This window comes from Sycon ciliatum, chromosome 3 (genome assembly GCF_964019385.1).
Source record: "Sycon ciliatum chromosome 3, ocSycCili1.1, whole genome shotgun sequence".
Taxonomy (NCBI): Eukaryota; Metazoa; Porifera; class Calcarea; order Leucosolenida; family Sycettidae; genus Sycon; species Sycon ciliatum.
The window spans coordinates 8,674,881-8,690,748 of record NC_088645.1 but is presented as its reverse complement, the minus strand read 5'-3'; the positions used below and the strand labels follow the sequence as shown (position 1 = coordinate 8,690,748).

Below are 15,868 nucleotides of genomic sequence, written 5' to 3'. Positions count from 1 at the left end.
ACGAGACAGGGGAGAGGTAAATTCTTTGACATCCGAGGCTTCATGTTTTTGTTTGTTTTCTGCTTGCTGAGCTCCTTGCTCTGTGTTTGGTCCGCAGCCACCCCCCCCCCCCCTGATTTAGGTACCATTGCATTTGGGTCATCCGTCATAATAATATTTTAAAATAACAAAGACTACGAGGGGAAAAAGAGGATGCTAAGTTGAAGAAGCCAGTGGCAACGAGTGGACAGCAATCTAGAATAACAAGCACCGTCCTAGCTAAACAGGAAACTGAAAACACACACAAACAAGGAAACTGATGCACTGGATATGAGGTTAAACGATCTTGTCAGGGGAAAAAGAACACATGAAGAGTAGCGGAGCCAAGTGCGCTGGGGCACTAGGATGATAAGATAAACGAAACGACTGGAGTAATGATCTAAGAAGCGTTTGATAAAACATTTCTGTACAAAAACTGACTTGATTAAAAAGAAGACGCTTTACAAGCCCCTGCTGAAAAACACCTAAGATAAATAAAAACGTATCACCCAATGCTGTAGACAGCAAGCGGTTTCGGCCATATAAAACGTATTATAATTACTAGTATCACGATGCCTTGGACACAGGGGCCCGGTAATGGCAACGCATCATTTCTACAACGGACAACTCAAGACGTCTGGGGTATGGGGGGTAGCACGGATTTAAAAAAACAAAACAAAACAAAAAAAACACTGCAAGCCAACACAACAAGATGGCATGACTTACAATGTGTGTAATTGTGTGGGTGGGGGCACAATGATGTGGCAAGGGGTACTATCGAGTATCGTAAAGGCTGGCTGAGATCAGGAATCGTCGTCAGTAATGTCGACAACCATAAGTCAAATGATGAGGGCAGGAAAGGAAGCCAGTGGACATACATACGGCAGTCGCCGGCATGACGCACCACGACTTCATAAATAGTTCTCTGCTGATCTAGTCCAGACTGAAGGCAAGCTCAGTGTTGTCATGACGCTGCAATGGCGAGATTCCCCTGTGCGAGTTTGTCTCGGTGTCCATCAAGCCCATGCACAGGGCACAGTGGCACACTATGGAATGTCTGTAAACAACGCTGCGCTACTCACTCGTACATGTATGATAATACGTTACATCACGCACTAGGACTAAGCCCACACTCAGCACTGCATTGCACTGCACACCGAGAAAGCCGCTATGCCCTAGCGCCGGCACACTGGCAAGTCAGAAGAGTGCGGCGGTGGCGGCGGCAGATGTGCGGCTGGCGTACGCGTCGCGTGGTCCCGGCCAGAGCGCCGCGCAGGGGGCAATGCATGGACGAGCGCACGGCACAATGGACGGCGCCCCGTGACAACTCAGCCTCGGGGCACAGCGGTGTGGCAGGCCGGTCTGGCCATGGATATTAGCTAGCTAGCTCCACATCAGAGTTGCTCGGCCGCGACCAGCACTACCTAAGCAACAGTGACAGGCGACGGCTAGATGACCGAGTACCACATGTACTACAACTACCACTACAACTCCTATTAGCGTTGTCTGCATCCTAGTGAACTCAACTTGGCTATGTAACAGTGAAGGGGACAGTACCAGTGGGCATCAGTGCTTTGCCGTACGTTGTCTTGGCTCCCACGAGCAGGATGTGGTTGAACCTGCAAACAAAGTAAGGAGATCAAGGAGCAGATACACCAGCTAGAGAAGAAGAAGAATACACAACACCAACGTACTAGTAATATCGATCACAGGGCCAAAGTAAATTATGTGTATTGGGGGGGGGGGGAGGAGAGAGAGAGAGAGAGAGAGAGAGAGAGAGAGAGAGAGAGAGAGAGAGAGAGAGAGAGAGGGGGGGGGGGGTACAAATGGCAATAGAAAGCCTTCAAAACAAGTAGCCGGCCATTGCGCATTGCCAAATACGGAACGTATGAGTAATGCTTGTGGGCACGCTGCGATCAGGAATGCACTGTTCAACACCCCAGACGTCCATGCATGCCCAGGTGGCTGTGAAGGGTGTTTAGGGCACAAAGTACGTCATTGCGCAATGGGTCCATTGGGTAGATACTGAAAAAAGTTCAAAAACAAAACAAAGAGATAGGACCAATAAGTTACGAGTTACGCCTAACAGTCCACCTGGGTAACGAGATACTAATATACAGTCAGACAGTGCGGCAATAAGGCACAAACTGACAGGGCTACTGAGACATTCGACGACCTGACCTGGCTTCGCAGACGTGTTGGAGCTAGATGTCAGGTCATCGAAAATCTCAACACCCCTGTCAGTTTGTGCCTTATTGTCGCACTGTCTGTCTGACTGCATACTATATCGTTACCTTGGTCGACTGTTAATCGTAACTCGTAACATAGTGGTCCTTTCTCTACGCATAATACTATTGGCTCAACTACCAAGTTTTATAGAAACAAATCCAGTGTAAATATACCCTCCCCCCCCCCCCCCCACCTCCACCACAACACTAATGTGACTAAAGAAACCCAACACACATACACAAAATACAAACATACTTGGAATGGAAGCGCAGAACTCCATTGTGCGCACCCCTCACACCAAGGTCCCAAATCTTGAAGCACTTAGCCAACTTCTGCAATTGGGAGCTGTCCGTCGCATCCCTCTGGTAGACCAACAACATGGAAAGATAAATGGAGAGAGTGTGAGTGAGTGAGAGAGTGAGAGTGAGTGAGTGAGCGAGAGAGAGAGAGAGAGAGAGAGAGAGAGAGAGAGAGAGAGAGAGGATGCACAATATACAGCCAAAGACAAAGGAAAAAATGATGCCCGCAGCCCATTGTGTCCAGCATACCAAGATTGGCTATAGACAGTACAGGAAACTGGAAAATATATTCCATATTTTGCTTGCCCGCTGGTCTTGCGGAGTTCCGATTGCTTCTTTGCATGCCTGGCTTGCGTCAGGACTCTTCCCCCCCCCCCTCTCCTAGACACACACATGCCTGTGCTCTCCCTTCCCTCCCGCCCTCCACACACAAACGCAGATATGTGTACCCTGCAACCCCCCCCCCCCCACACACACACACAAACACTCAAATACACGAGAAAACACGCACACACACACACGCACACACACACACACACACACACACACACACACACACACACACACAATATCCGCCGTACCTGCTCGTAGAATAGAACGTATCGCATTCCAAACGCCGAGTTGGGCACCATATCGGCACCACAGGCCCGACTACCACCAGCCACTGGCAACTGTAGTGCAGACCGTATCAAGCGGTGGAGATGTTCCTCGTAGGCATCTTTAGTCAGCGTGTCTAGCTCACGCAGCTTTACTCTGGGGTTTGCATTCAGGACGGCAGGCTGGAAGTACACCTTCCAGTAGTAGTCGGAAACCTGCACGCAAACAAAACAAAGCAGCAGCACACACACACACACACCATTGACCATTTGACGCCCATCGCCGGAGGCGATGATAGCGATGCTACAGCAGAAGCTATAGCAACCTGTGCTGGGATTGCAGCATTCAACGGCTTGCAAGGCTGAAGAATTGACCGCCACTATTCACACACACACACACACACACATGTGTCATGCGCATTTATCCGGAGACCGTTGGTCGGCACAGCACTGCATACTGTGAGCCAGGAAGCATTTCCGCGCACGCACCATGCAGGGAGCAGTTTTCACTATTTCACGTTGGGTCCGGTAAGCTTCGATACATCGTAGTGCACCAGTGTAGTCCAGTTGAGTGGTCTTGCTTCAACGCGCCTAAGAGACGATTTACACGACGGCAGGATTAATCCCCGCGCATGATGCTACCATGGAGATTCAGTTACATGTACAGTCAACTTCGCTAATAACGACTGCGGATATAACGACAGCATTTCCATGCCCAGAGCAAAGTCCATTCCAACTGTAATGCATATAATGAGACTTCCGGTATAACGACACTTCGCGAATAAGGACACTTTTTTGATGCCCCGCCGAGTGTCGTTATAAAGCGAAGTTGACTGTACTCATATTTCGGCGCGAACGTATCCCGCGAGCTATCCCGGTACAGTCCCGGTGCCGTGAGGGGGTGGAAATACATTCCGTGGCATTCCGTGGACTGTTTCGTACTACAGGTATTGCGCGTGCATCCTGCCGTGTGAATCGATTTTCGTTTTTCCGGTATCACGTGCTTCTCTTCTCATGGCAGGTGGTCTCATAACATGTTCTCTCACAGGTTGTCTGATAAGACAGGTGGTCTCATAACATGCTCTCTCACAGGTTGTCTGATAAGACAGGTGGTCTCATAACATGCTCTCTCACAGGTTGTCTGATAAGACAGGTGGTCTCATAACATGCTCTCTCACAGGTTGTCTGATAAGACAGGTGGTCTCATAACATGCTCTCTCACAGGTTGTCTGATAAGGCAGGTGGCGTCACAAGACAGGTGGCATCTACTGACAGTGGCTGGAAAACACGGAATACAGCTAGGCGTGAATAGAACTTTCTTCAGCAAACGGCGGACACAAGAATACAAGAGTAGAAGGTCGTTGCTCCAGATTGAAATCCTACCTGCATTCCTCGCTCGCCGATGTGATGTGCCCGTGGTACATCCGGTATTAGAGTCTCTCTGTCCTTGCGCTGCGGTGGATCTCGCAGCCACAGGTCCCAGCTCCAGCCGCCGCAGCACTGCGGAAACGACAGCCGCCAACCCTCCCAGGAACGCAGCGGTAATAGCCACGCACGGCCTGGGAAGAAGTCACTCCTGCGGCGGGTAGTGAGAGAGAGAGAGAGAGAGAGAGAGAGGCAGAAGAGAGAGAGAGAGAGAGAGAGAGAGAGAGAGAGAGAGAGGCAGAGAGAGAGAGAGAGAGAGAGAGAGGCGAGAGAGAGAGAGAGAGAGAGAGAGAGAGAGAGAGAGAGAGAGAGAGAGAGAGAGAGAGAGAGAGAGAGAGAGAGAGGGAGGGAGGGAGAGAGAGAGAGAGAGATAGAGAGATACAGAGAGAGAGACACACACACACATCATGGAAAGAGCATTAGTACATACCCGTGTACGCCCACAGTGGCAGATGATCATTACGTGACCATCACATGCACGGTAGTATCTATACATGTACATCCTTAAAGCATGTACATCCTTACAGAATTATGGCAAACAAAGAACACTTTGCTGTTTGTACGGTGTGTACTACCGTATTTTACCGGCTATAAGTCGACCCCCCGTATCCGGAGGTCTTAATTATGTTTTTAAAGTTTTTGCCCAACGAAGCACTGCTAACCGCTCCCTAGCCCTGCTACTAACACATGAACAAATCACATAAACACTCCTCATTGGATTCTGAAACATCCAAATCCTTGAAAAAGGCAAATAAACTTGGCAAAAATGCATACACATGGTGCACTCGTGTATTCAGTGCAGGTCATTTTTGGAAGATACCGATAATTCCCGGTTATAAGTCGAATCCCGGTTGTAAGTCGACCCCCACCTTTTCTCTTGATATTTTCAGTCATAAAAGGTCGACTTATAACCGGAAAATACGGTACTACAAGAGCAAATAACCCCCAATGGGGGATTAACCGGTTAGGGCCTGGTCAGACTGCGGCAAAATCGAAATAATCCTAGGATTATAATCCGAATCTCCATAGTAACTTGACGCCAGAGCGGCAAAAGCGAGAGTTGACGCTCCAAAAAAAAAGCAAGAACGGACCACGCTTTTCCGCTCCAAACAGGATTTGACGCTGATGCGCCATTGACGCTGATAATCACTGATTTTTTCATCTCGATATCGAGGAGCTAATTGGCCACGGACAACAACAAAACTCATAAGGATGGTTGCAAGGATTGCACTGAAGGTGTTGGCGATCCCCAAGGTGAAGGAATTTGACGTCGTTCGTGGAGATTACCACTTGACGCTCGAAAGGAAGTTTGAATTTTCACTCTCCCCACATGTGTAGTGTGATCGCGATTCAAATTCTGGACAATTTGCCGCAGTCTGACCAGGCCCTTATGGATTCTTGCTACCACAAGTCATAAAGTACATCTTTGAGTGGTACCCATGTCCCTAAAAGGCAGCATATTGAGCCCATATATGGAACTTTGGCCGCTGATATTTGTACAGCACGCAAGAATTGCACGCCATGTAACGTTCGCTAAACAACGTTCATTGCAAGAGGAGTTGAGCGACCATTCTCTTTCCAGTGCCATGTTGGAACAGTCAAGTTTTTCAGGTCCTCTTGATGATGGTCAGCCACCTGCCAATTGTAGACTTTCTGAGTCTCTTTGTCAAACAAGACTGGGAAAGGCTATCCAGAGCCTGAGACCCTAAGAACATTGTGCTAGCCACTGATGTCTGTCTGGGTAAAGAACTACTAGACTTGCAATGATGAGAGAGCAAAGATCATCGATATGGTAGGTGTTGTAGTGGTGATGAAATGTTATACCGACCACCTAGGTGGTTATTATAACATTTAATAACCACCAAGCTTGTGATCAGAGATTAGTGGGGGCTACATGTTTCGCAGTCAACTAGTCCATCACATTGTCATGCATGAGGAGTAGTGTAGGAGACGTTCGGTTGTGTACAATTCGTTTTCGCAAAGCTTCCCCTTCTTTACTTATCTTTGATATTTCTGAGCCACCCAAGTTGGGTGGAGAGCTGCTTTGCTGCTTCGAATTGTAGTTGGACCGCTTTGTCAAATTACTCGTCTGGTCATAGTCCAGTAACAGTCGACATTCGTTGTTCCGTGGGACTGTAGCTTGTACTCAATTTCATTGCGCTTACCCCCCCCCCCCGAATGTCTCAGTACTCTGTCAGTTTTGAACCTAGCTATTGCACTATCTGAGTCATGACTGTATAGTATCTAGTAACAGTGGTGGACAGTTACTCTTGACTTGTATCCATGTCCCCCTTTGCTTTCTACATTAAAGGTTAATAAAAAGTTGATATAAACCTCTGATAAGTTGTCATGTTGCGCGGTGATGTCCGCGGCATTCAAACGTGTTATAGCTCTACTTAGATTACTGTCTCCACGTAGAAATTAAAACTAGCAGAGACGCTCCGAGTGGCACTGTTTCCGTGGACACTGTCATGACTCACCTATAGACAATGCCAGCATCCTGCGCTTCATGCTTGAATCCGTTGTCATTGTATGCAGACACTGCCATCACACTGGGGTCCTTGTCCACCGTGGGAATGAGCTGCGCAAAGAAGTACAGAAAATCCGGCGCTACCGTGTGGTCCTCCTCCAGCACTACCATATGCCTGCATGGACAAAGAGAGAGAGAGAGAGAGAGAGAGAGAGAGAGAGAGAGAGAGATAGAGATAGATAGAGAGAGATGAGAGAGAGAGATAGATAGAGAGAGAGGACAAGAAAGTGTAACAGTTGAATTCGAGGACTCCACTGCTGCATATAGGGTTGAATAATACGGTGGTAAAGACACACATGGCAAAATGGCGGTAAACACATGGCTACCCCCCCCCCCCCCCCCCCCCCCCCCCCAGACACACACACACACTCTCTCTCTCCCTATGCTGGAAACGCAAACTAGGGGTGGTGAGAAGGAGAGCTCAATGCCGAAGTGTAACTTCTCAGCGTAGAGAGCTTGTGTGGGCAGGCGTGTGTTTACCGCCATATTATTCGACTACAAGAAAGTTTTGTTGCAAGAGAAAATATGGTCGGCTACAGAAACCGCCGTGCATACAGTATAGTATTTCGGAACTGCTTCCACCTCTCGTGCATGCTTGTGTGTGTGTGTGTGCCAACCTGTTGGAAGGCTACCCTCTTGCCAAAGCATTTGGAAGTTGGACTAGTTTCGGCTCCACAATCCAGTGTGTCGTTACTATAATAGTATTCATGGCTGAGGTTGTTGGTATGTCTGTTGGCTCTGGGTTCCCAGTACTCAATTGCCGACGCTGGTTGGTAAACTAACTCCAATTTCACTTCAAGGTACCAGTGCATCTAGTGTCTGCTTTTACCAAAGCAGCATGCCGTCTATACCGGTTACTCCAGCAAGTGTAGGGTGTGCATAGTTAACTGTCTTGGCCGTTTTATGCCGATGTAGACCAGGTGTGCATTGGTGGTAGATTCACATGGCTTCGCAGGTTGTGTGGATTGGACCGTTATCTGGCGCTAGTCTTGATCTGTCTCATTCAGATCTTGTTCGCTATCGTTGCTATAAGAGAAAATCTGTGGGTGCACGCCCAGTGCATTTGCAGATTTGCGGATGTATACATGGTGTGTGTGTGTGTGTGTGTATGTGTGTGTGTGTGTGTGTGTTCCTCTTCTCGCTCCAAATGGCGCAAGGCTTACCGTTGTCTGCCAGACAAGCAGAACAGACCTCGACCATCACCGGTTGTGTGCCAAACTTGTCACCGCTCCTTCAGTCGTGTAAGTGACAGGAAGTGACACAAGTGTACAGCTACACGTGCCCTGCCCGTAACCAACAGCCAGGAAGTTGTCACTGCGACCAGCGCGACAGATGGTTCCGGAGCAAGGGTGGATTTGCCCGACACAAGTGCTCGCCAGCAACATCACCAGCAGGGGCATCTTCTGACGCACTTGAGTCACCAGTTACGAACAATATGTCCTGCGATCGTTGCAGCTTCCACTGCGCCCGCTGCAACCGCTGTGTGCTATCGCGCCAAGGCATGAAGCGTCACAAGTGCAGCCGTGGCTCGGCCAGAGCAACCAACACAGACTGTAGCTTGTTCTGCATCGTTTGCAATTGTGGCCGGCGTTTCAGTAGACCAAAGGACCTATCCCGTCATCGCCCCTACTGTTCCGAACCTGCTCAACCCCCCATGGGGTCCGCATAGCCAGAATATGGCAGCGCGTCCAAGGTGTGTGTGTGCGTGTGTGTGTGTGTGTGTGTGTGAGAGAGAGAGAGAGAGAGAGAGAGAGAGAGAGAGAGAGAGAGAGAGAGAGAGAGAGACAGAGAGAGAGAGAGAGAGAGAGAGAGAGAGACAGACAGACAGAGACAGGCAGACAGACAGAGAGAGACAGAGAGATAGAGAGATAGTACTTACACGGCAGTCGGGAACGATGCCCAGGCCAAGGGCAACACCCTGGCGTAGTGCGCAGTAATCATGTCGGCCTTGCGGTGCACCTCCTTCATGGTCGACGTTGTCACCGTCTTCGGGAAGAAGCGAGCGCGCACGGCAAACAGGTTCAGCAATGCGTGCACATCTGGAGAATAGCTGTCCACATACACGGTCACTTGGCTCAGGTTCAGACCGGGGTTGGTGAACAATGACGACAAACACTGCTGCAAGTAGTCAGGACGATTGTGCCGCGCCAGTATCGTCACTGGTAAACCGACTGCCACCGAGCCACCCGGATTCGGTCCTTTGGCCGGCAGCAGGTACTCGGCTATGGCTGTGTCGCTGCAGAAGTTCCCGTACTTATTGGGTTCGGTGCTGCCTTGAGTTCTGCACACGACCTTGCGCTGCTGAATATTGGTAACTGCCAGGTAGATGTTTTTCGGCACGCACGTCGACACCTGGGCAACATTCTCCTTTGAGTTGGCCGCGAGCGAAGGTGCGACGGCTTCGTACGGCGTGGATAGCGCCAGCCCCTTGACCGTGGCCATTGCCCAGGCGTGGTCGTCGTCGACAACGTGCACCATACCACTGCCAGTGCTGTAGATGGCGTGGCGCGCCGCGTCGCTTAGCAACGGGGCCGCGCGGGCACCGTCGGCCGCCATCACGACAATCGTGTCCTTGGGCAGATTGCCGAGGTAGTCGATGAGGTCGTCCGACGCCGACTTACTCGTGCCCGTGCTGAACACTCGCGTGCGCACGGACAGCGTGGCCGGATCGGCCGACATCAACATGATGCCCTTGCCGCGGTCCTCGCCAAAGTCCACCTCCTTGCCGTCGAAGCAGACCAGAAGCTGTGAGCCCTGTGCAGCGCGGCCAATGGACACGTGGACTGCCACGGAGTCCTTGTCGCACGGTACCGGTCTACTGCACAGGGCCGTGGCCGGAGGGCTAATCCGGGCAGCAGCGCCGACACCGCCAACCCCGTGCAGTGGGTCGCTCTCACGCAGCTCGCGGCCAAGATGCTGGACGACGTGCTCTGCATCCAGTGAGAGTGCAGTAGATCTGGTGGTGTCGCCCAAATGTATCAACGGTGTGAAGGCATTGCCACGTTGCGCCTCGCGGCGTAATGCCTCCCCTTTCAGCAAGTACACATTGACCGAGATGAACATCATTAGGATAAGGGCAATGGCCAGTTTGAATACGCGGTCTCTTCGGCACAGGAACCACGCTGCGCTTCGCTTCTCGCGGCCTCTGGGCAGCGAACCACGGAGGGCAGCTCGCCGGTGCTTGTGAATATCACTAACTCCATTATAGCCCATCATAGGCCTTGACTATTGTTGGACTTCACTTCCGTTCCAATCTTGCAGATTAACTTTAGTACGCACACACGTACACAGCAGTTGTGACCGGGTCGGATTCTCAACAGAACAAAATTATTTTCCGAACGTCCTCCGACTAACAACGCACGGTACGGCCAGCTTCCAGCAAGACGCTTTCCCTCAAGAAATATCCAAACAACACTGATAATGATCATTCAGGCATTCTGGTGGCCTTGAACTTGAAGGCCAGAGCAGCAGTCATGACCTCAACCCTGTCAACCGGGCACTGCTCAACATTGACAACAAACAGGCATGTTCCACAGCGCGGGGACTTACGACTTTTTGATTGAAATTTGAACCCGATCCCCCGACTGCGATATCGACGTTGATCTACCATGATCTACGTCCCGGCGCGGCGTACACATGTACGTACACACATAAACCAGGGAGTCGTAAAATACAGGTATTTTACGACTCCCTGACATAAACCTGACATAAACTCATGATAAAGGCAAGAGTTCATGGGTTATGAACTCTTGTTCAGACATGGCACGTGCTTGTTGCCAGGAGACGGCCAATGAGCGGCCAGAATAAGCAGTCAAGATCAGTCGATCTTGACCGCTTAGCCGGTCAAGAACAGCAGTCGCACAGCATCGCGCCGCACATGCGCATTTACCATTTTTCGAAGTCCTTGCCTTGGGCAACATCTCCGACGACGAGGACTAAAAATTTGTCTCCCTTTTCCAAAATGATTATATACTCACTACTGTCTTGAACGTCTGCAGGGAGACCAGAAACGCCAACCGACCTTGCAGCTGGTCCTGTTTCTCGCGGCGAAACGTACACAAGGGAAGCAGACCTCCACAAGTACATTTTGTACCTGCCCTAAGGCTGCAGCTTCTCAGCACTCGCATTTGAACCTTACTCTGGCAATCATCTAACTCGAAGAACGGGTTTATTCCGAATCCGTCATATTACTGGTACTAACGTTACTACTGCCTTCACTGTACTTGAATACTTTCATCTCAAAACTGGAAAGTTCCGACCGTTGAAACAAATAGCTGTTTGTGATGGTCACTGCACACAATGTGACATCAACTGACAACTCATTTGCCGTCAAGGCTTTCTTTCTGTTTGAATCTCTCTACTGTACTGGGCCTTGTTGTTTGTGAGGTGGGCCTTGTCTGAAGCGCAATCCTACACAGTTGCGTCGGGCATGCCGCTCTGATCAGGCCCTCGGTCATGTGAGTGATCTTGCCCTCGGTCGCGACGCCCTCGGGGCTACGCCCCTTGGGCGTCGCGACCTCGGGCAAGATCACTCACAGACCTCGGGCCTGATCAGAGCATCATGCCCTCGGAACTGTGTAGGATTATGTATATAAGGCCACCTAGAATTAATTCGTTGTTTCGGGTCACTTCACTCATCCGGGCCGTAAGACCCTCATCATCATGACATTAACTTTTTATCTTTCTAGGGCCAGTACTACTGGCACCACTAGCACTAGGGCAGGGGGGAAGCCTTGTTCACGCTGTCACCTGGTCACCGTGCAAATATGCTACCTATCAGGCCTACATTATACAGGCAGGGCTTTATTGTTATTATTATTATTATTTACAGGGTACCCTATGAATTGTTGAATAGATGAACGGAAGTTTCTGAGCAAGGAGACTGTGCGAATGGCTTTCTTCAAGGAGACAGACATACAATATGATAATTTATCCATACCAGAGAGTGCTAAAATACACCGCGCGCAAGGTCGGGAGACTGGAGCCCCTATACATGTACATGTATGTAGCATATTGCGGTTTCTTGCGTTGTGTTGTCTCTTTGCTTTGTTTTTTTTTCACATTGAATGTTTTTATTTAATTTTTTTATAGCCTTTAGGCCATCCAGAACAGGGAGTCGTAAAATACCGGTATTTTACGACTCCCTGATCCAGAATTAATTCGTTGTTTCGGGTAACCCGCGGGCCCGACCGACCGTCTTTTTTCACCCGACCGCAAAAATGTTTTTTTTTTATAGTGCATGCAATTCGCAAATGTACAGACTACATTATGTACAGGCGCTAGGCGCGACCCTATATTAGTAATAATACCAGTCCAGATATCCACCTCAGAAGCAGCCATGGCTAGCCAAATGACAGGATGCAGCGCTTGGTGACGATGTTGTCTTCTATTTCCGATCCGCAATCGGTCCTGAAACAGCATCAGCTCCGCCACCTTGTCGCTATTTACAGAAGTTTTCAAGATGAGAGCTGACCAGGGCTACAGTTCAAATGCGGGTTGCAAGACCGAGAGGCGAGACTCTACCATGTACGTACCAACCAGTTACCTGTCTAGACTAGAGTCTAGACTACGGTTGTACTGGAGCACTTCCCATACATGATACAGTGTCACGGTCCTCGCCTTGTTCACCTGTCACTCAGTGACACCAAGAGTACAATCATAATAATACTCTTGGTCACAAGTTGGTGTCACCGTGAAAACATAAAGTATGTGATCCTTCGGCCCTGCCGACATACATGTACATAACATGACTGAAAGCATGACTGTAGTGTAGTGTGTACACTCGTCTACAGGCAGCCAAGAAGACGTCGTCTTTCTTAGTTATCGCTATCAAGCCAGGCTTCTATCTTCAAGTCGCAGAGATCTAGACTACTGTGTAGATGTGATTGTGAACTTACTTATGACGCTTGTAAGGATCACCCATGGCTTCACCATCGCCCTTTTCGCCGCCGCATGGCGTGGAATCGGTCTGTGGATTGATTGTACAGTAGTTGCATACAATAACATGATGTCCGAATCTAGTTAGTTCTCAGCGATTCGCAGCTTCCTTCGAGTTTGTGGATCGTGCAGAACAGTGCCTGTGCGGGGTGTGATCATCAATGACACTGTCACACACTAGTCACTATATCGCTGCTACTACATTTTTGTAGTAACTATGTCAATAACTGAATAAGAAGAAAGTGAGTGTGTATGTGTGCAGTCGACGCGTCCGACAGTTACAAGCGTGTGCTGTTTGCGTCACACATGCGATCACAAACATCCGGGATGAAAGAGTAAACCATGGTAAACTGCCCGTATTTCGTCGGAAACCACACTCTTGCTCTTGTCAAAAGGAGAAAATGTGTACGCGGCCAGACTACTCGTATGATCGCAATTCATACCTCGAACGCGACAAGCATCGCACAAAGATTCACGGACGGGTACAGGAGTAACACAGAACCAGAACCGACAGCAGACGTCATCATGCACCTTCGCCTTCGGCAAGTACAGTCTACGACAGTCCGAGTACTGCGAGTAGTCGGGTATGATCGGATCGGCCACTACTGCACTGCAGTCTGCACTGCACTGCAGACTGCAGACTAGTCATGGCTTCTACTCCTAATCTGAGCACCGTTGACAAGGACAAGTACGAAACAGATGTATCGGCACGTCGAAGATGCAAACCAGGGACAAAAACCTCTTCTTGACTCTGAGCCGCGTTCCACCAAGACTAAAAAGTACATAACCCGCCTTGGTTCCACTGTACTACTAGTACATGTAAGTATTCCACTGTTCCGCTGTGATCAGTGTACATGTAACTACACAAACGTGTTTTCCGGTTCATTTTCACGTCGTGTGAATCCCCTAGCCCTATGAGGCTATGTTACATGTAGATCTACATGTACGTGGTGACGGTCCCAGAGGGTCCGTGTATCGTGATGACAGTCACAGGACCCTGGCTAGGTTCATGCTCACTGCCAACAGAAAAAGGAAGTCTTTCAACCACCACTCTTTGACTTTGTTGACATAACATAAGATCGACTGTACACCAGTTGCAAGAATGAACGCTGGCCGCAAGTCGAGGTTTGCCTTCAGCGCTACAGATAAAATGGAACAGATTACAGTACCAGGAGAAGTAAGTTAGTTCGCTCCAGCACAACGCTGGAGACCTTCAATTCAAAGCTGCAGCAGTACCTAACTTCCTAAGTCCTTGCACAATCTGTCACTGACTGTGCCCCTTGACAGCTTGCATTCCTTGCTGCAACAGAAGCTATACTAATGCCATGCTTGACAATGGATCTCCAGCTGACTATCCGATTTCCAGTGCATAAACACACATTTTACATTATAACACCTCTTCCCTTACCTCTCTAATTGTCTCTTCGCTACCTTGTTTACAGTATTGGGAAGAAAGTTCCCGTTTGGATTTGCGAAACAAAACAAAAACGGCCCATCATCATCACATTATTAATATTATACTACCGTCTACAACACACCATGTGCCCTATGTCAATGGTTGTGTTTGTGGAGCTCCGGAGGTGGCTCACACCAGGGAGTAGTACAATGGTATTGTACTACTCCCTGGCTCACACCACATAGCCTCAGGATTCAGGAAACCATCAAGTCACGGGTGTGCTCGCTCACGTCACGATTCTACTCTACACTGATGTCATGTACATTGGTCAAAAACTACGTCATGATTGTACATGATTGTAAATGGTAAATGTAACATATGAATTACATTGTAATGTAACATCCACAAATACAGCTACAATACTACTAGTACGTACATGGTATATACAGAAGCCTTGCTTGGTAGTTAACCTTAACATGTTTTTCGATTGTAACATGCTGTCAAAATCGAAAAACATGTTAGTACGTACATGTAGTCATTAGTGAGGTTCTGCCACACGGTATAACGTGCCAAAGTACGTATGGAAACTTCGCCGCGGTACGGGATTTAGTTTGATACGGATTTTTTCATACCGTTTTCCGTGTGAAGCGCGGTTCACACGGACCGGACTTAGGGCTTGGCGGATAATGCCGGCAGAAAAATTGGCAGAATTAAGTACATTTTCTGGTAATTTTATGCATGTTTGGTATGTGGATAAAGAAATGGAGCAGAATTCGAGGAATTGCCCGCCATAAGGTTTGTATGGTTCTGCCAATTTCGGTGCAAAAAAAGCAGAATCTGCCACCTTTTCGAGCATTATCCGCCAAGGCCTAAGGTCCGGACTCCGTGTGAAAAGTGAGCGTACAGAGTACATGTGGCGGGGTGTTCGTGCATGGTTCGAGCATGCTACGTACAGCAGAACCGGTGCAACGTACGGAAAATCCGTGTCAAACTGCACTGCAGTTGACACGGAGTTTGGTACGTAGTTCCGTGTAGCAGAACCTCTACTAGGGAGGTTCTGCTCTACGTTTTGGGAACGCGACGCAAAGAATCACGCGAACTTTCTTCGCGTTCCCGTAACGTAAAGAAATGCTGTTCTGCTCTACGTTTCACCTACACATGTAGAGAAGTCACGTGGAATGTGTACTGGGAATTTCCCCTTCCATATTTGGCAGTTTTCTGCATGCAGTTGATCGATACTCAGCAAATCCGTACGCATTTTCTCTGCGTGTGCCACAACGTAGAGAACCCCATCTCCGCGTAGAAATCTGGAGCCAAAACACGCGAAGCCGTAGACTCTAACCCAGACACCTGCTCTCTACGTGATTTCTCTACGTTTTACGTATAGCAGAACCTCCCTAATAGTACCAAGCGTTCTCCCCATGCTATGCCTATGGTC

At 49.1% G+C, this 15,868-nt stretch overlaps 1 protein-coding gene across 1 annotated transcript; it reads right to left on the bottom strand.

Annotated features, from left to right (window-relative positions):
• Window positions 1–132: 132 nt before the first annotated feature.
• On the bottom strand, window positions 133–10,624 carry LOC135811351 (protein O-linked-mannose beta-1,2-N-acetylglucosaminyltransferase 1-like). Its single transcript, XM_065324579.1, has 6 exons — window positions 8,977–10,624; window positions 7,048–7,212; window positions 4,526–4,718; window positions 3,128–3,358; window positions 2,503–2,609; window positions 133–1,637 (listed from the first exon to the last, which is right to left on the bottom strand). Exons 1-6 carry the CDS (start codon window positions 10,311–10,313, stop codon window positions 1,550–1,552), a joined length of 2,121 nt encoding a protein of 706 aa, XP_065180651.1. The 5' UTR covers window positions 10,314–10,624; the 3' UTR covers window positions 133–1,549.
• Window positions 10,625–15,868: the final 5,244 nt, after the last annotated feature.

Coding starts and splice junctions, on each gene's coding strand:
- LOC135811351 (XM_065324579.1), bottom strand. CDS start 10,313: ATGATGGGCTATAATGGAGTTAGTGATATTCACAAGCACCGGCGAGCT. Junction 3,359..4,525: donor TCGGCGAGCGAGGAATGCAG/GTAGGATTTCAA, acceptor GTTTGCGTGCAG/GTTTCCGACTACTACTGGAA. Junction 1,638..2,502: donor GTTCTGCGCTTCCATTCCAA/GTATGTTTGTAT, acceptor CTTTGTTTGCAG/GTTCAACCACATCCTGCTCG.